The 20893-nt window shown below is 36.6% G+C and overlaps 1 protein-coding gene across 1 annotated transcript; it reads right to left on the bottom strand.

The window, feature by feature from the left end:
* Positions 1-1086: 1086 nt before the first annotated feature.
* On the bottom strand, positions 1087-20047 carry LOC117307063 (putative helicase MOV-10). The gene is made up of 21 exons (XM_033791713.1): positions 19901-20047; positions 18717-18901; positions 16655-16955; positions 15399-15527; positions 14451-14548; positions 13732-13829; positions 12833-12978; positions 12403-12504; positions 11404-11560; positions 10692-10849; positions 10095-10280; positions 9251-9413; positions 8425-8595; positions 6764-6873; positions 6201-6406; positions 5414-5640; positions 3610-3792; positions 2993-3172; positions 2367-2455; positions 1694-1812; positions 1087-1324 (listed from the first exon to the last, which is right to left on the bottom strand). The coding sequence occupies exons 2-21, from the start codon at positions 18874-18876 to the stop codon at positions 1245-1247; spliced, it is 3063 nt and encodes a 1020-aa protein (XP_033647604.1). The 5' UTR covers positions 18877-18901; positions 19901-20047; the 3' UTR covers positions 1087-1244.
* Between the last annotated feature and the right edge of the window lie 846 nt (positions 20048-20893).

Raw genomic sequence — 20893 nt, 5'->3', positions numbered from 1 at the left:
AAATATACAGCAAATTAATTTTAAGCTTTCGGCAGGTGCGCATCGGGCCCAAATTCATAGAGTTGCTTTAGCACCAAATATTCCTCAACAATTTTTTACTTAGTAAAACTAACAGGATATCAGTCACATATACATTTGACTTGTTTATTTCGGCTGGTAACTTTTCTCAAGCAAGCATAAATTCATCGCACTTTGCTAAACAAACATAATTAATATACTAATTTTAAAAATATACTAGATAGATTTGGTGGAATGTTATATTGAAAACATTGTTAACATAAATTCAAAACTATTCTGACTTTAAGTGCCTTGTTTTGGCTAGGAAAATCACATCGGAAACAAGCAATTAAAATAGTTTTTAAAAAGAACATCTGATAAGTCTAAAACAAATATGTGCGCATCGGGCCCAAATTCATAGAGTTGCTTTAGCACCAAATATTCCTCAACAATTTTTTACTGAGTAAAACTAACAGGATATCAGTCACATATACATTTGACTTGTTTATTTCGGCTGGTAACTTTTCTCAAGCAAGCATAAATTCATCGCACTTTGCTAAACAAACATAATTTATATCCTTTAAAAATATACTAATTTTAAAAATATACTAGATAGATTTGTTGGAATGTTATATTGCAAACATTGTTAACATAAATTCAAAACTATTCTGACTTTAAGTGGCTTGTTTTGGCTAGGAAAATCACATCGGAAACAAGCAATTAAAATAGTTTTTAAAAAGAACATCTGATAAGTCGAAAACAAATATTAAATTTAAAGACAATGGACACTATTGGTTAATGTCAAAGACCAGTCTTCTCACTTAGTGTATCTCAGCATATGCATAAAATAACAAACCTGTGAAAATTTGAGCTCGATTGGTCATCGGAGTTGTGAGATAACTATGAGAGAAAAAACACCCTTGTCACACAAAGTTGTGTGCTTTCAGATGCTTGATTTCGAGACCTCAAATTCTAAACTTGAGGTCTCCAAAATCAAATTCGTGGAAAATTACTTCTTTCTCAAAAACTATGTCACTTCAGAGGGAGCCGTTTCTCACAATGTTTTTTACTATCAACCTCTCCCCATTACTCATTACCAAGTGAGGTTTTTTGCTGATAACTATTTTGATTAATTACCAATAGTGTCCACTGCCTTTAAGTCAATGATGAACATTACGTGTCTGAGGCACTGTTTGAAGATCACAAAGGTTGCTCTGTACGAGCAAGGATCACAGCGAGGGCGCTCTTTACACCTCACTTCGCCACTCAGGATCTTGTTGCTCAGCAACAGCACTTACTCCCAGTCCATCTACAGCTAGCTTATCAACTACAAAAGAAAGACATGGATTATACCACTTGTGAAAGCATTGGGAGAAGGAAGGGAGGGGGAGGGGGGATCTGAAAGCCATTTTGGTTTAAAGAAAGAGGTTCAACGACTCACCTAAAATGTTGCTTTTTCTACAGGCGCCTCCAAGTTTAAATACAAACAGTTAAAACACATGATTTTTTCACTTTCGTACAAACTTCTGAACAGTAAAGTGTTTGTCTGAATACTTTTTCGAATTGGATAACTCAACACTCCAAAGTTTACAATATCAAGTGGTTGTCATTTGGGCCTGCAGTACCAAATTCAGACAGCTCCCTGAAGATGTTTTTGATGGAATTTGGAACTCCATGTTAGGGTAGATTTTCTTACCTAATGAAGCAGTAATTTTGACTTGATCAAGCTTCTGTATACTATCCTCCAGTTCGTCCTCTTCCTCTTCAAAATTACATCCTATGTTAGATTTGTTCTCAATGCAATACTGAAGAAACCTACAAAAATGAAAATTACATTTTTTGTCAAAATATGATTTACTAAACATGTAAGCGCTCTAAACACTAGGTGGTGGCTGCAGACTCACCAAGTAAGTTTCCATTGTTACCTAGTTTTCAAAACTATGCAAGTTTTCATCTCACCAATAATATTAGTTTTGAATATGCATCACATATCCGAGAACCATACATTTTACCCAATAAAGTCTCTATTGGCAGACTTTTGTTGACACTAGGTGGCAGCAGACTTACCAGGACACTTCTAAGTAAATGTGCAAGCTCAGAACTACGTAAACCATAGACCTTTTCGCAAATACCATTGTGCAAGCGCAAACACCATTGTGCAAGCGCAAACTGCCGAATGGCTAGGTGCAGCTAGTGATTAAATTTGATAGCTAGCTAGACCAGCATGCACCTCATTCCACGTCTATTGTGCGCGTACCAAATATTTGCGATAAGGTCTATGGACATTTTACCAGGTATGTTTGCTGCCACCTAGCATTCCAAAGTTTCCCATTGTTATAGTTACGTGTAATTGAAATTAGACAACTCACATGCTCCAGTTCTGATCCTTGTTCAGCATGTACGGGTTACCAACCAAAATCAACAATGCCTTGGCTCGTGTGACAGCAACATTCAATCTCTGTTGAGAGAACGCAGTTTAAGGTTTTTTTAAATGGTAGGTCGCTATTGTCTAGTCATTAACATTAATTATCACAAGATCAACATCTGTATATAATCTTGAAAAAAAATTATGACATTAAAAACAAAATATTATATACTTTTTTTTTTAAGTTCTCTTCAAAAAGGCTGCAGGAAGAAACTATTAAAGATAATAGTAACTCAGGGGAGATGAAAATAGGAATTGATATTAAACTGTTAAAACAGTCTAAAACAATCAGTACGTGGAATAAAGCTATTGGACTGCTCCTTTGTTCTACATCTCAGCAAAGCAAGAGTGTCTGTATGGGTGAGAACAATCAGAAAGCCTGGTTTCACACTCATTATAGCCCCATAGAAAATGAAACCTGGATCCCGCCGGAATCACGGTCGGGTGGAGTTCCCACCTGGAAAATTCTCAACAGGGATCCCAGGGGATTTTTTAAAACTTAGGTCTCATGTCTTAGGTCATTTTTAAAACTCTTGTTAAAACTGATCATAGGAAACATTAAAAACATACCTTGGGATTCTTGACGAAGCCGAGATGAAAGTCAATGTCCATCTGGATGTGCTCTGGTTTAGTGCTGCGTACCGTGGAGACGATGATGACCAATCGCTCCTGACCTTGAAACTCCTCAACTGACCCCACCTTGATGTCACCATGGTGACGCTTCTTCAACACCTCCTTAATCTTTTGCACCTGTCACAAAATTATGATAAGTAAAAAATACAAAACGAAAATGGTTACTTCTTGAGAGTTCGGATTGAGGTAACACATTTTTTGGGGGGAAAGGTAAAATCTTCACCATCCTCTTGAATAAAAATAATGTTTTTTAAACTAGCATAAAATTACCAATTTGTTTTTACCCTTACACCGATGTGTGTTAGCACTGCACTCAGTACTTTTCAGGATGAGGTTTTTTGAACCCACAAACTTTGAAATTCTTGAGCAGTGTCTTACAACTAGACCACCGAGATTGCCCAGTAGTAGAAGCAGTTTAAATCCTATTTTTTCTCACAGAAATCGGGAAAGAGCCGAGTATAAAATGCTAACGTTAGAGTTAGAGTTAGAGACGTTAGAGTACAACCAAAATCAATCGTCTTTATCCTTAATACAAATTTGGCATAAATACATACCTGGCGACGGTATGGAGTGATGACCCCAATGTCAGACTCTTTGATTTTTCTTCCTCCTCTCTTGTCCAGAAGGTTCTCAACATACTCCACGACAATCTCAATCTCCTTCTTGTTGAAGAAAGAAGGACTGTGACCCTCTCGGTCATCTATGCCTTCCACACCATGGAAAATGATGGGGAATTTCTGAAGAACGTAAGAAAGAAACGTAAGAAAAAAACTCTAAAACTTAACCTGTAAGAAAAATGATTTAAAAAGATCTTTAAGGATGTAATCACAATTTCTGTAAAAAAAAAAATAGGATTAGCTGTTGCAAACTGCTTGCCAACCAAAAGAACCTATGGTATCAAGGCAATAAAATAGTGGACTGATCTTTTGACCCTTAGCAGTCTTTCTCTAATGCCAAATGACAATCCAACAAACACAAGTATACCTGTTTATTTGAATTGAATTGAATCGAATTGAATTGAAATATACAATCCTATTGTACAGCAACATAACAAATATTAAAATGTAAAATGTTTGTTGTGTTGTCAAGAAGCCTTTGAGAAATATTCTGCTGAAGACCTTTTCATTATTGATAAACACACCGCGCTGGTTAGCATGGGTATCAATTTTTTCATTTCATTTATTAATTTCACAGGTAAAAATTCAAGTACAGACAATAAGAACAGTAACATAACAAAAACATGTACATACAATTAGGAGAGAGAAAAAAAGAAAAGAAAAAAGTAGCACCCCTGAAGGATTTTTAAAAAGTAAACTAAATTACTATCGAGTTAATATCCTGATGCCACAATTTAAGAAGAGACAATAAAGGACATTACAGATGGACATTGTTAAAACATGGCATACAGTATAAAAATAACAAGCAGTTTTGTTAACAAAACATTTTTGATCAGTTGTGTATCAGATGTTGTGAACAACAATTGTAACATTTTCTGCAAATCTGTCAACTAAATAAAGTACCTCCAATGACTATTCGCTTTGTTTCTAACAAAATTTACACTATTTTTTTATTTTTGTGTAATATTATGTTATGAACTGTAGCTATCTGATTTTGCTTTGCAATTATGGCTTTTTCCATAGTTTTCCAGGGGTTGGCAAAAACTTGGGTTGTGACATTGCAAAAGAACGGTCTATATAGGTCACACTTTGCTTAGCAGATTATAATAATAATAATAATCATCTAGATGAAATAGGGACAAATGTGAGGGTAGATCTGTTACAGAAGGCAGCGCTTTTGGGAACAGCGAGGATCCTGAGAAAGACCCTTGAGATCTAAGGCTACGGGATGTAGCCCGGCTCGAGGAGTTACCGGCACAAAGGAAAATGAGATCTTTCTTTTGCATGCTGTGATAAAATGAAATAATAATAATAATAATAATAACAATAATAACAATTAAAACTTATAAAGCGGCATCTATCTAAGACTAAACTTATTCCGAGGCGCGTAAAAACAAACACAAAACAGAGAGAGTAAAAAAAAAAAATATACAAATTACGTAGCTTAGAAAGAAATTAAAGTATTTTGAATAACGAATTTAAAAACTTGAATTACATACCAGGTTGGCAAAAATAAATGGTATAAAAACAAACAGAAAGTCAATCATAAGAAATTTTGAATAGGTGGGTTTTTAACAATGTTTTGAAAATGTCCAGGGACGTTGTAGCTCGGATATGTAAAGGAAGAGAGTTCCAGAGAGTGGGTGCGGATACAGAAAAAGTACGAACGCCGTGGAAAGTGTTTGTTTTAGGTTTGCAGTTGAGACACATACTGATTTGTTAAGAAGTTCAACAGCCTCACCTTATTGGGCAATTTTTCCCAATTGCACAATGACTCTCGCTCCAGCTCATCAGCATGAACCTCAAGTTCATTATCATAGAACATCCTGTTGGGCAGTTTTAGGATGGCCGGGTGAGAGCGGTAGTTACGCAAAAGCTTGGTCAAGACACGGTTGTCGTAGTGAGGCTCTTCTTCTTTGCGTTTGTATATTTCAGATCTGCACATGTGACGCTCCAAAAGTGACAGCTCTGCAGATAGATTTGGAAATAGATAAAGTTGCTAGAAATACTGCCAAAGAAATAACTCAAACAGGATTGAAAGTGTGCATGGTTGGGGGTATAATCAGATGAGGTTTGCAGTAGCATTATGTGAAAACGCCTTTGTGAATGTGAGGGAAGGAGAAATGGTACCCTACTCTAACTCCTCAAAAGAGATTGAAAGACAGCCACTGAATTAAATTGGTATATTGACACGATAAAAGTGTTTGTTAACTTAAGTCCACCTGGATAGAACTGTAAAATGAACCAAGTGTTATAAAATAATGTGAAAGGTACTTCAGTTACCAAAGGCAGAGAGTTCTAAGAACACCTTGATTTCATAAGGAAGCTTCAAACAATGAATGTTAGTTATACATATCATTTACTTAAATTTATTTTGATATAAATGCCTGTGAATAGTTTTAAATGATAAATACACCTTGTACAGTTTAAGTGAATAAGACAACTAAAGAATTCTGATTTTGGGATTTATTTCTGTTTGAATTGAATATGGTTCTGACAATCTATCTCTTGCATTTTGTCTGTCTCACCTAGTCCATTCTTTATTGCTATCGGTGATCTGATGATGGGTCCGAGCTGCTTGGGGTCACCGGCTAGAACTATTTGACCTCCTTTGGTGTTCTCTGAATTCAGGAGATTTGACAGGGCAATGATGGCTTCTGGTTCCACAGCATGACCAGCCTCGTCAATAAAGACATGAGTGAAATGATCTTTAGGGAAATCCGCTGATGCAAGTCTTTTTGGAGGAGGACAAAACAGCAGACATGTTTGTTAAAATGAAAAAAAGGTTACTTTTATTTGGCGAAAGGCAAAACTTTTGTGAATTGAGTACAAATAATAAACAATTTAGAGTTGAACAAAGCAACATTTACTGAAGCGAGATTTGAACCAGCAACCTCTGGGTTAACAAACCGGTGCTCTAACAACAGAACTATTTAGCCCTACCCTGTTTTGGTCAATGTATTTTTTTCAGGTGTGCCAGTCAGAAGCCACACTTATGTAAACTAGGCATCCATTTGTCAATGTTTAAAAAACAATGAACAACAAAACATGATTGTTGATGATGAGATGCTAGCACTTCCTTGTTACTAACCGTCCAGCAGTGCAGAGTGTTGTGGTTATAACACGCTTCTTCATGATGTCTTCTTTAGAGGAAAAGTAAGTCTCGTTTGTCATCTTGTCATAGTTACAGCATTCTTTGTCCTGCAGTCAATGTAAAGAAAGGGTCCACATTAATTCTTTTTAAAATAAATAGTTGCTCCAATTCGTCTGCTTACAGACCTACTGCATTTTTTTTTCTCCAAATGGTAGGTGACTTTGAGTTGGCTTGTTTGATGAAAAAGAATGCACAGATAAGTCTAAACTTGTGTATTGGAATAACATTTTGCTTTCAACAATTCAATCTAGTGTCGTGGCCGAGCAATCTAGTGTCGTGGCCGAGCAGTCTAGTGTCGTGGCCGAGCAATCTAGTGTCTAGGCCGAGCAATCTAGTGTCGTGGCCGAGCAATCTAGTGCACCAGGCTCAAATTCTGGTGTTAATGTCTGAGCTAAAAAGTCTCTGGACATTTTCAAAACAACCCAATATTTCTTAAGATCGACCTTTCTTTTTTTTTTTTTTTTACTGCTTGTTTTTGCCAATGCGTTTATGTAAATCTCATTCACGTTTTATTCAATGTGCTCTTATTTCTTTCTAAGATACATAATATGTAATATTTTGGGGTAATTTTACTCTCTCTGTTTTATTTGGTTTTTATGCGCCTCGGAATAAGTTAAGTCTTAGATAGATGGCAGTGGACACTATTGGTAATTACTCAAAATAAATATTAGCATAAAACCTTACTTGGTGATGAGTAATGGGGAGAAATGGCTCCCTCTGAAGTGCCATAGTTTTCGAAAACAAGGTAGTTTTTCACAAATTTGAATTGGAGACCTCAGATTTAGAATTTGAGGCCTCTAAATCAACCATCTAAACGCACACAACTTCGTGTGACAAGGGTTTTTTTTTCTTTAATTATTATCTCACAACTTCAACGACCAATTGAGCTCAACTTCCACAGGTTTGTTATTTTATGCATATGTTGAGATACACCAAGTGAGAAGACTGGCCTTTGACAAATATTACCAATAGTGTCCAGTGTCTTTAATTATTATTTTTAAATGTGGTTTTCAGTACCTCAAGCAAGATACTGTCTTTCTGACAGGACAACATGTGGTTGGTCCTGTGCTTGTTAAAGACTGCTAAGATAATGGGTTTGCCAAAATATGCTGGCAAGGTTGCAGTTTGGGCTGCATCACCCACATTCTCAGGAACTGAAAAGGCTTTAAAAACCCTTTCAGTTCCAGGGTCGACCATTTATGATATATTTTATGTATTTTGAAAGTGCCAATATCGTACATGTACAGTCTACTCAAAAAGTGCCACAAAAAACATGGGCACTGAAAGAATTTATATGAAATGAATATCAAAATATAACTAGAACAGCGAAGCTGCCATGGCGAGCTGCCATTCACCAGATAGAACCAATGACTGACAGAAAAAAACAATCATTTGATCAACTGATGGTCAAAGGGGTGGGGACGTTGACAAGTATGAAGTTATGACATTTAAGATTTTCATTACTTTAGCTCATTCAACTGGAACCAGTGATCTGTGAGTTTTATCTTTTCATAGTTCATACATGTAAGTAGCAATATTTGATTAACTGGTCTGCAGCTCGCAAAACATCAGACTAGCACAGTCTTTCAATGTCATACCTTGAGAGTTTCATCCACTGTCCTCCAGTCTCTACTTGTTGCATTCATTCTGAGGAGGTTGTTCTTATCTATTGGTGTTCCACCGGTGAGCAGACGTTTTGCAATCAGATCAGTGGCACTGTTAGAAGGAGCACAGGCAAGGATGTGACACTCAGACAAAGCATTGTAGACCTGCAAAGAAGATCAATATTAAGGACAGCAAGGTTAGGTAGGATTTCCCTTCTTAAAGCTCTCTTTAGTTTCATCCCAAATAATTGTAAGTGCATTGCCGCGGTAATATATATTATGATAATAATTTTCCATTGATAAAAATCGTTCCCAAAATGAAACCCTTGCTTGACAAAGGAAAGACATCAAAGGTCCTTACTTTAAACACCAGGATTTGCTGTTCTCTTGCGAGAAAATATATGAAGATGCATTCACTGTGAATAACAAAACCTGGCAGCCGAAAGCCACAGCTGATAATCTGTCCTGGTATGCTGGAATCTTGGCACGGTCAGACTAACCATCCATTGAGCTGAATACAATGATAGCAGCTTTTCCATTCTAGTGAGCCGAAATTTGTGTACAAAAACACGAAGGTCTGGAATCAGAAATCACACAGCAAACCACATTAAAAGGGACATAACAAGCATATATTCCAGTTACTTCTGCCCCTCTTCATAAAGCATACATCACAGTCGCTGCTTGCCTGTGCAACTACACACTGGAATGTCTAGATAAATGTCAGCTTACTGCACAAAAATTGAGGGCACTCGAAAATAATGTAAAGAGAGATTTGGCAGATATATTGCTATCTGACTTGAAGCGGTTAATTTAAACATACCTGTTTGATGGCTTCAACTATGGTGACAGTCTTGCCGGTGCCTGGCGGTCCAAAGACAAGATAAGGAGCAGGACGAGAGGAGCCTTTAACGATATGCTGGATAGCTCTCATCTGCTCCTCATTGCTTGCAAGCTTCCTGTCAAACAGCTGCCTCGCAAATTCACTGCAAGAATGAGCCAGAAAAGTACACTTAAATCAACGCTTTCTCTCTGAACAGTCACAACAAAATGTAGCATTTTCGCAACAGGTTTAGAATGTAAAATTCTGAAATGATTTTTGGGGTTGAACAAAGAATTGACTAGAGTGGGATTCGAACCAATGACCTTCGGATTAACATGCCGGCGCTCTCCAACTGAGCTATCTAGCCCTATATTGGCGGTGTCCCTATTTTGTCAATATCTTTGTTCAGTCTGTGAAGAAGTGGCCACTTTAAACAAGACTTTATTGAATGTACATAGAATGTACATCATAATTTGAGAAAGAGTACACTCATTCCTATCTTTAGTTTTCAATAAACACTCCATTTGTTTATTTGTATATTTGGTTACTTTCAGGCAGCACCCAAACAAGAAAACAAGAAGAAAAAAATAACAGAAATACAGAAGACAGGCCTGAGGATAACCCAAAATATAAATTGGATTTAAACGGGATCAAAACGGTAAAAAAAACTACAGAGGCGCTACAAGTAGGACAACGACAATCACACAATTAACATTGTAAAAATTCAAATCCAATAAACATAAATATAGAAATATTTTTATTTTTTGTCTACAGGACTTGGGAAAGTAAGAGCAGTGCTTGCATAAGAGTAAACTAAAGTAATATTATACTTCCATTACATTACCTTGTGTCTTCCTTTACTGTACACAAAGGCATTTTAGATACTTGGTCAGTAGACTTTGGAAAGAGAACTGGTTCCATGTGGTTCTTGAATGCCTCCTCTACAGCAAAGTGCTGACGACGAAGTGGGAACCGGTTGAAGGTGAACTCAATGTCGTAAGGTTGCCCATCAATGTGTTTATTCACAAACCTAAAAAATAAAAGCAGGAGACATATTTTGTCAAAACACTAAACAAAATTAGAAGTGGGCTTGTGGGCAATAAAAATTGAAGTGTTCATGATCAACCTTGTATTTTATTAAACCATAAAAACTTAATTCAAAAGATATAAATAAGATAATAAAAAAAAAACATAGCAACAAGTAGAGTTTTATAGAAAATCATCAAACTCATTTTTCTAGCGAGTGGTTCTACCTTGCGCAAGTGGTTTTGCATTAAGAACATTAAGATAAATTCTTTATCACTGATAGTTGTACATTCATGGTATATGAAAAAATATAGTATGTCTGCATCTCATATCCAACTTGGCCTTAGTTGGATGTCAGAAGTGTCAGATTCTTCATATTCCATCCATGCTTGTGTTATGACCAATAATATCTTACACTTTGTCAAAACCAAGAACCAGTTCTTCCAGTTCAACGCGATGGACGTATCCCTTGTACTTCTTAGCATGCTCCTTATTGGATCGATCACCCGGGTAACGAGCAAAAAGATGATCTCCCTTGAGCACAGAAGGACGATTCTCAGCAAGGCCTAGAACCTGCCGAGGAAGGTGTTCATTTTAATAACAATAATAACAACAATCATTTTTTTTATACAGCACTTTTCACACCCGAAGGGCTTCTCAAAGCACTTCAAACAATATAACTCCTGGTCCCTGAGCCATTCAATTAATTCCTTAAACCATCTCAGCTTCCTGGGGAGTACAGCCTGTGCAACAAATGTGCTGCTAAGCTAAATCAACCACAAGAACCATCTCTCGCCCTCACAGACCCATTTACCCCATTTAGGATGGAGAGAAGCAATTACAGTTGAGTGTCATGACCGGGACTGGAATCTACAACAGAAACACAAATTTATAAAGGCTTCGTCACACAAAAATTTCCAAAATAAAGTTAACAGTCCTGCTGTAACATTACAGTCTGCTACTTATTTCTTGTTTAATCTGCTTAGCATGATTTTCTGCATCACAATTTATAAAAGTGGATGCTACTGGGAAGGCTCTGCCTAAATTTCATAAAAATCTAGGTCAACTAAATAAGTGATAATACTACAAGTTGTTCTGAAGAAAAAGTTGTTAAGAAAATGACTTACTTTAAGTCGTAAGAATTTTCCGTCTTGGTTCATGATGGCCCCCTCCAAGTCATATCTACGAATGTCCACTTCCATCTGCTTCTCCTCAATGTGAAGCAGATCTGACAGTTTCTCCACATAGTTGTCCCATTTCAGCGGCATCTCATAAGTATTCTGCCTGAAAATATTTATCAAGTAGTAAAAAGAAAATAGGTAATGGGCCGACATTTCGACCCCAGCAGAGTCTTTCTGAAATGCTAAATGACAGCACAAAACACATGATAATGTGGATAACAAACAACATGGTAATTTGACTTTTAAATAGTTTCTAAATGCTTTGAAATGTTTCAGTTGAAAGGGTGCTGGCACATTAATCCAGGTCACATGTTCAAGTCCCATTCCAGTAAACTTTGCTCTGCTCAAATTGCAAACAAGTAGGCCTAAGATGTTTAAAATATTTTCATTATATTCACTTTCATCTTTAATTAGCACTTAATTTATTAGAGAACCAAACTTTTTTATATTTTCTATTCATATCCATTTTTTAAATTTATTTATCTATTTTTCTCTGATATTTTAAACAGGGAAACTCATCCACATACAACTAATACCCAACAGAAGATAAAATAAAAATGAAAATTAACAGAACATTGGTCTAAAAGAAAGAATTAATAAAATATCAAACAAACTAGAGATATGATCAAAAGTTGATTTAAAATGTAATCATTCCAAACAAAATATGTCACTAAATAACAAAAAAGATGAACAGAAACTAAAATAAGTAATACAATTGTTTATGTGAGCAAATGAAATTTGGCTGATGCCAGACCTGAACCCTGGACCTCTCAATCACCATAAGAGTGCTCTTCTATAGCTAAGCTAACCAACTCAATGTTGGTTGGTGGTCCTACCTCTTTGCTCAAATGGTTTTGCTTTATTGTATGCAACAAGTACTTTTTTTAAAAAGTCAACATGGCTTTATTTAGCAATGTCCTAGACTGGGATATACCCATAGCTTACTCTTTATCATCTTCTAAGTCATCAGTTCGGCCCATGTAGCGTAGTCGTGCTGGTATGGTGTATTGCTTCAACTCTCCCATCACTAACTTACTCTTGTTGGAGCTGACATTGTGAAAAGAAGAAGGGAAAAAAATCAAAATGTCTTCTCGTTTTTCAAACTTTATGTTGGATGGTGTCAGACAGTGTGGCACTCTCTCTGATGCATGTGGAAGCAATTAATGTCAATGTGTTACCATTTATTTTTAGGAAACAAAATATTTATAATCTAGTCAAACTCTGCACTATACTTTAATTTGCTGTGAACAAATTGGTCATTAAATTAATCAAAATGAGTTATATATGGCAAAGGACTTTAAATGGAATTTTGGTTACAGTTAAACCAGTTTTGAACAAGAAATTTACAGCTATTAGTAACCCAATAACAGCTTACCTTGGTAGACGTTCACCCTCCACAACTTCTCCCCATAACTCCCTCATTGTTTTTCTCTTGGGGCGTTCATAAGGTATGGTAGGGGGTAGATCTTTTGCTACCTCACTCACAACTTCAATCTTCAGAAAACGCAAAATCTGGAAAGCCTTTTGAAGAACAAACAGATTTCATGTAAATTTCACAGACCACTGACTATAAGCTAAGTTTATTGAATTCATTACTGCATTCGTTTTTAATTGTATTTTTAAAATAAGGAAAACAGACAATAATTGGGAAATACATGCAGACCAAACAGATTCAATAATTTTTCACAAACTTGAAAGTCAACATTTCCATTCCTTCCTCCCATTTTAATAAAATTTTGCTTTTGAGGTAGCTTCTATTCAATTGTAGTTTAAAGAAAATTAAGGAAAACACACAAGATTTGGTAACAAACAGGCAAATTCATTTGATAAAACAGATAAAGAAACTTGAGAGTCAACATTTCCATCCCTCCCTCATTTAAAATCTGGACATATGAGATTAAAAAACAAGAACTAAATATTACATTCTATAAGCTTCTTTTCAATTATAGCTTTAAAAGAATGAAGGAAAACACAAAAAGAATTGGTAAAAAAACAGGCAGATTTTGTTAAAAACAGGTATAGAATTTTTCACAGACTTGAGAGTCAACGATTCCATTCCTTCCCCTCATTTAAAATCTAGACTTTCGAGATTACAAAACTATAACTAAATGGTACATTTTATAAGCTTCTGTGTAATAGCTTCAGTGTCTCAATGGGATGGAGATAATAATGGGCATTTATAAAGTGCTGGTATCCATCTTAAGATGCTCATTGTGTGTTTGTGCAGTCCCCATTAGATGAGTATTGAGGGAAGTTTTGAACATAGTTAGATACCTTGGTTTCCTTGGCAAGCTTAAAGGCCAAGAGAAGTGGGCTTTGGAGAACGGTGAGCGAACTTGTCTTGACGCTGACCCTCAAACTGAACTGCATTCCTTAAGTCAGAACGAAATACAGAAAAAAGTATAAGATGGATAAGAAAGGTTTCTGAGGGGTACAAATAAACTGCTTTCTTATGTTCAATGTAATTTAGTTAGGTTGTATTTTGAAACCAGCAAAAACCAAATCCACAGACACCACAGATCAGTTGGGTTTGGTAGGGCAAGTATACTGAAATGAAGTGTCATAGTTTGGAAGCACTGCAGTTGTTAAAAGTATAAACTAGAACAATAACAACAGAATTTTAAAACAAAATTTAGAGCTGCCATACTAAAAAAAAAACAGAATTTTAATGCTAAAACCATCAAAACATAGTGTTTATTATGGTCAGTAAAGAAGACTTTATTTGAAACGTGGAAAAATTGCTGGGGCTGCAAATTCATCTTTTATCGATGAACAATAATCAAATTCTATTTCAAATTGTGACACAAACATCCCATAGACAAGTACAGGACTTGGTAGTTACCCAAACCAATATTGATCCATCATAGAGTTCATAACAACACATTGTAAACCATTATGGCTATAGAAAAAAAAGGTTTTCATATTCATTTTAAACATATAGTTTACAAATGCCTTATAGACAAAAATAAAAAGTGCTATGTGTATTCAAGTACCTGGCAGAAGAAATTCATCTTGTACAGACTGGATGACGGTGATGTCTGGCTGACGCTTCAACATTACCCAGGCTAAGAATTGTATCTCATTGGACACACTGAACGAAACAATAACAACAATATTATTTAGTAAGTGACTGCATTGTAATAACTGGAATAAATGAACCTCGTCAAAGCGACATTTTACACTAACATTCTACCTTTATGAATAGTGTAAGGGCATGGTTGATGATGATATGATCAGCTTTTTTTTGGTTTCTTTATTCTTCTTTGGGAATCATGAAGTTTCACAGTTTCTAAAAAAGGTTCAAAACAATTTTGTTTAACTTTATCTTTTTGATACTGAAGCAAAGCAACCTTTCATCATAATTCTAGGCCAGAAGAAACCCGCGTAGAGAAGGAGACAAACAAAATTGCTTCAGAGGTGGGAGGAAAACTCTATCAGCATAGGAAGTTATCCACATGCAAGGGTTAATGTCCAGGGTGGGATATTGAACCAAGGTCCAAAGAGGTGAAAAGGCAACCCATGAAACTATCCAGCTAACCTAGTCGCCTGATCACCAGGTTTATTATTGTTAATGATGTATTTTATTCGAATAAAAAAAATTTTTAAAAAGAGGTTGACACCATTCAAATTTACAAGGTTTTTACAAAGTGAGAAAACACAACTTTTTGTATAACATTTATAAATGTAGGAGTACAACCCATAAGGCACCTCCCAATACAAGCATAAAGCATTGAGGTAAATTCAGGCACGGCTAAAGGAGAACAACAATGGACGGCTAAAAGAGAGGAAAAAATGGTAAAAGAAAGCAAAACAGGAATTTGTTCCTATATATTGGTATCAGAAATTACATGTTTTCATCTGTGTAGAATTTCTGGCAATTCAACCCTTCTGCCCAGCTTAACCAAAGAGTCCCCCATACGCCCATGGTTACAATTATTTACCTGTTATTTCGGACAGTAATGATGAATTCTTTTTTGCAGTTTCTTTCCATACTGAATCCTATAACACCATCCCCATCGTAGTGCTCGCAGGAAACTGTGATACCTTTACGACTCTCTATCAACTCAAGCCTATAAAGGAAGTTGAGTAGGGAAATGTCACACTGTGAAAACCCTTTTTTAAATATTTTTCATTTTATAAATTAAGTATATGGGTTTTGAGTTGCATGGTGAGGTATATTTGGTTTGCGAAACACCATGTGTGTGTCTAGTTGCCAACTTTAAATTAAGTAGTTGGCAATCATGCTTGGCTAAGGGGCCAGCAGGCATACCAATTTAACACAGTTCATAGGTTTCCCAGGTGTATAACACAACTCAACATTAAAACCCAAATAACTTTGGACTAAATGCCTTCAAATAACTCACATTGAGTGAGATATTTCATCTGTCAATATTTGCATTTGTGTGTTGGGGTGTTGGTACACATTAAAACCGAGGACTATAACAAAAGGCGACAATAGGGTCCCCTGTTGGATAAAGGTCCCAGTTGGGATCTGATGGGAGCTGTGAGCATTGGAGTAACAGGACAAAAGGTGGGAAAAACACATGCATTTTTTCACTGTTTTCAAACAATGAGTTTTTAAATTTGCAAGATTTACTCATTTAAAAAAAAAAAAAAAATCCAATCAAAAATATCCCAAAGAGAGTTTTCCACTAGGAACATATAAAACATGTTGTGTGCAAAACCAAGAGCATTTATTTTCTACTCTTACCAACATTGCAATGGACACCTTTGGTAATTGTCATGGACCAGTCTTCTCACTTTGTGTATCTCATCATACCCATAAACTAATAAACCTGTGAAAATTTGAACTCAGTTGGTCGTCGAAGTTGCAAGATAATTAATGGAAGAAAAAATACCCTTGTCCGCACAAGTTGTGTGCTTAAGGTCTCCAATTCAATTCAAAAATTTTAGTAAGAAATTACTTCTTTCTCAAAAGATACTTTACTTCGGAGAAAGCTGTTTCTCGCAATGTTTTATACTATCAACAGCTCCCCATTACTTGTTACCAAGTAAGTTTTTATGCTAACAATTATTTTGAGTAATTACCAATAGTGTCCAGTGCCTTTAAGTGGCTAAACAAACAATGAAAGAATTAAAGATCAGAAAGTTACTAATGACTGAATAGTGAAGTATCAAGGTTGAATAACCACATTGATTCTTTTTCCTGAGATATCGAGAAGAAGAAAATAAGAACCTCTGCATCTTCATACACCTGTAGTACATCTGCTGAAGATGTTTTTTCCCTCGAAGATGTTCTGTGAACGCGTCTTTAGACGTTCCTTGCACATTGCAGTCTGCACAGAAGTACGGGTGCTGCCCACCGATACGAGATGATGGAAATTTTGTGGCGTCTGATAGTAGATCCCGGCATTCTAGCTGCACTGCACTAAACCGACCCTTGGCAAAGTCTGCAATGATCACTTGGTTATTCTCACCCGTCACCTTCACTTTGTTTTTCATCCGAAGTGTGTAGATGATGCGACTAAAAGAACACCCTAGTGGATTATAAAGGGAATATTTAGTAATGGTAATATCTCTGCTATTAATTTTGGTTTTTCCCATACACCAATGTGTGTTAGCACTGTATACTCAGTACTTTCTTGAGTCCTGTGAAAAAATATCACAGGCATATAACTCGGGTAGGATTCGATCCACGACCCTTGCAATTCTAGACCAGTGTCTCACCAACTAGACTACCGAGATTGCACGGTAGCTAGAGGCAGTTTAAATATCTTTACTGTTACAATAAAAGGTAGGGTCATAGATTTGTAAATACTCAAAAACAAAATGAGCATAAAACTTAATAGTTAGAACAACACTGCAGCTTGTGATAGTATGGTTTTAAATTGTTATATGAAGAAGAAATCCCTTGAAAATTTTGGTAATCTTTTAAACCCTAAACCATTACTTCTGATTTGTGAATCTGAGAAATAACCAAAGCATGAATCTTTTTCTCAGGTTTTTGAGGGTTGATGTCAGTTTGTGAATGCTGCAGCCAGAGATGCAGTTGGTACCCGCTGTTGACACCTCGCTAAACATGGATGGTTTGTCAAACTACCACTGACAGTGTTTTGCTGTTTTCCCAACAAGTAAAACTTTCATACAAGACTTAGCTTGTATTGCATCTTTCTTTATAATTTGGCTATAAATCACCAAAATATTTTAAGGGAAAAGAACAACTTTTTTTTCACAAAGGACAATTTTTTCCAATCTTCAATTTTTCTACAAACTCACCAAACAACTATGATGTTGCATTGTTTTGTTTCAAACACTGCTGATCTGTAATATATTTTGGTTTTTTAACTGTCATTGCCTTGTTTGTAGTGTTATTATTTCTCCAACAAAGGGACTTATCTTGTACAAGGTTTCTTATCTTACAACTTTTAAAAATACTTTTTGGCTCAATGTATACATGCTCAGGGCACATATCAAGCTGCGTGACTTCATCATGTTTATGGGCAATCTCACCCATTTTCCATACTTATTCTTGGTTTAAAGGAACACGTTGCCTTGGATCGGACGACTTGGTCTATAAAAAGCGTTTGTAACCATTTTGGATAAAATGCATAATGGTTAGAAAGATGTTTTAAAAGTAGAATACAATGATCCACACAAGTTTGCCTCGAAATTTCGAGGTTTGCCTTTTACTGTGCGAACCAACACAGTCGGCCATTTATGGGAGTCAAAATTTTGACTCCCATTAATGGCCGACCGTGTTAGTCGACGAGGTAAAAGGAAAACCGTGCAATTTCGAGGCATGTTTGTGTGGATCATTGTACTCTACTTTTACAACATCTTTTTACCCATGTGCATTTCATAACAAACGGTTACACACTCTTTTCAAAGACCAACTCGACCGATCCAAGGCAACGTGTTCCTTTAACTAAGGAAAAAATAAATCGGGGTTCATGAATAAATATGGGCTTCATAAACAAGTCATTACAATGAATGTTTGTTTATGTACTGACATCTTGTGTTTTATGAATTATAAAGCTGATATTCTGGGTTAGGCACGCAATGCCCACGCAACCGCAGCACTCTCACAAATAGGAAATACTGCATTATTCCGGACACTCCCTTTTCCTTCAATTGTGATTGGGTTGTAAAGGTCAAAGTATTGGGTGTTTTTTCGACTCATAGTTTAGTTGTGTTGTTTTATCAATGTCATTACGGGCTGGGGTTGGAGGGGTACAAAAGTTTGATCCTCCTGTCCTGCATGCCCCCTCCTTTTGGAACTGCAGAGTTCACACACTCACCTCGACTTGCAACTGAATTTAAAGGTTTGTATTCATTCCTGTATATATCAGCCATCTCTGACTTGTTGGTGACGTCATGCTTTCCTGTGTCTTCAAGGAACTTCAAAAAGTCCTTGCCAACAGCCAAGACTTGAGCATGTGTCTTCCTCATCTTTGGCATGGTGAAGACACACGGAGCAACCGTTCTGAAAACAAACTGTATGTGTTTGACGTCCAGGTGATTTGGTATGGAAACCGGTGTGCAATTCAAAAATATTACTTCCTCTTAACTTTTTGTACACATAGGCCTATCTTGCCAAGATTCCCCCCCCCATTTCCCTCTCAACGGGCCTTGACCAGATTCAAATTTTCAACCTGGGACATTTTTTACTCTTTCGCTCGGGGATCTGGTAAGTTTTTGTCCTTTTTCTTCAAATTATTTCCTCAATGGTGTTTTGAGTGATATAGTAGGATTCATAAGACATTGAGGATCAAGTTCGTGTTCCTAGAATTTGTGTCATGATTTTCAAAAGTGGTAAAAATGGAGCAAATCTGCTGACTAGCTGTCGAAATTGTACGTTTTTAACCATTTTGCCCTGCACACATTGTGGGAGCTTCGTAACCCTCCGGCCTGTGCGGCCGTCGGGAGGAGATGTTACGTATAGCTCTGCCTTAGCCAACCTTGTTCAGCTGTTAAAGGCTCCGCTTTTAACATCTGTCTCATCACTGTCGCGACAGGCCACCTTGTTGAGCTGTTAAAGGCATTAACAGCTCAACAAGGTGGCCTGTCGCGACAGTGATGAGACAGATGTTAAAAGCGGAGCCTTTAACAGCTCAACAAGGTGGGCTAGCTCTGCCCCTATTTCTAGAAACTATAAGGCTCATAGTTTCTATAAGTGCTCCCAGAAGCAGTCTCCCATCCGAATACTCTGCGGCGGTGGTACAGTAGACAATAGCCAAGTTCTCTACGCACTATTTGAACAGTATACACAGCAAAAGAAAATTTCCTGTTCGCAATGAATTCAAAAACACATATGCAACTTTCATAAGGTTCCGGAGCCTATTTTCTAGAAGTAGGCCAAGTAAAAGTTAAAGCACTCATTTTAGAATAGAAGTAAAAAATGTGTCATTTTGATGCCGAAATTAAAGAGTGGTAAACTAACACTACAGTTAAATAAATTAAAAGATAAGCACTTTAAACTTACCTCTGAGGCGCAAGACTCAGTAGAAAGAAGAGAGAGAGAAGCTGTTTTGCTTGGCACCAGTCAAAATTGAGTTTCGTATTACCACAGAAGCAGGAAATTACTAATAAGAATTCGTGCTGACGACGTCCATGAACATCGTTTGCACAGTCCGGGAAATCCCCGAATGAGAAATCTCTCAGGTGTGCCATAGATGGCGTGTGCGCATGTCTTTTGAACTTAATATAAATGACGTCATAGATAAGTAGGTTGGGATTTCCCGCGCGGGTAGTCTTTTTTCGTGCGTTACATTTTTATGGTTGTGCGTGCTATCCGGTGTGCCGCGTGCGCCTTGACTAAAGGCTAATGTGTGGTTGGGGTTTAGGTCAGACTTGGAATGAAGTTTTAGGGGCTAATTGGGTCGTCTGTTCTTCTGTATGGGCGGGGGGGGGGGTCTTGGGGGGGGGGGGGTCTAACGGACAGATTCACTCCCCGGGCCCACTTTATAGAGCTGCTTTTACACAAAAGGTAGCTAAGCACAGACCATTATTATTATGATTGCCAATTTTATAATTTTTTTAATTTCTTACTTTTGCTAATAATAGCAGCAAACTGCTAATCAATTATGCTTAAAGACAATGGACACTATTGATAATTTTCAAAGACCAGTCTTCTCACTTGTTGTATCTCAACATATGCATAAAAAAGGAAAATTTGAGCTCAATTGGTCGTCGAAAGTGCGAGATAATAATGAAAGAAAAAAAACATCCTTGTCACACGAAGTTGTGTGCTTTCAAATGCTCAATTTCGAGACCTCAGAATCTAAATTCTAAAGTCTCAAAATCAAATTCATGGAAAATTAATTCTTTCTTGAAAACTGCGTTACTTCAGAAGGAGCCATTTTGTAAGAATTTCTTACAATGTTTTATACTATCAACAGCTCTCCACTACTCGTTACCAAGTAAGGTAGTGCTAATAATTATTTTGAGTAATTACCAATAGTGTCCATCACTGCCT

This window comes from Asterias rubens, chromosome 2 (assembly GCF_902459465.1).
Source record: "Asterias rubens chromosome 2, eAstRub1.3, whole genome shotgun sequence".
NCBI lineage: Eukaryota > Metazoa > Echinodermata > Asteroidea > Forcipulatida > Asteriidae > Asterias > Asterias rubens.
This window is presented reverse-complemented; position numbering and strand designations above follow the sequence as displayed.

What these genes read in the sequence shown, in the direction of transcription:
- LOC117307063 (XM_033791713.1), bottom strand. Translation starts at nt 18,876, where the DNA reads ATGCCAAAGATGAGGAAGACACATGCTCAAGTCTTGGCTGTTGGCAAG. An exon ending in GAAAATTCTTACGACTTAAA is followed by an intron (nt 10,850 to 11,403) that starts GTAAGTCATTTT and finishes CTTCCTCGGCAG; the next exon opens with GTTCTAGGCCTTGCTGAGAA. An exon ending in CAAAATTACTGCTTCATTAG is followed by an intron (nt 1,325 to 1,693) that starts GTAAGAAAATCT and finishes TTTCTTTTGTAG; the next exon opens with TTGATAAGCTAGCTGTAGAT.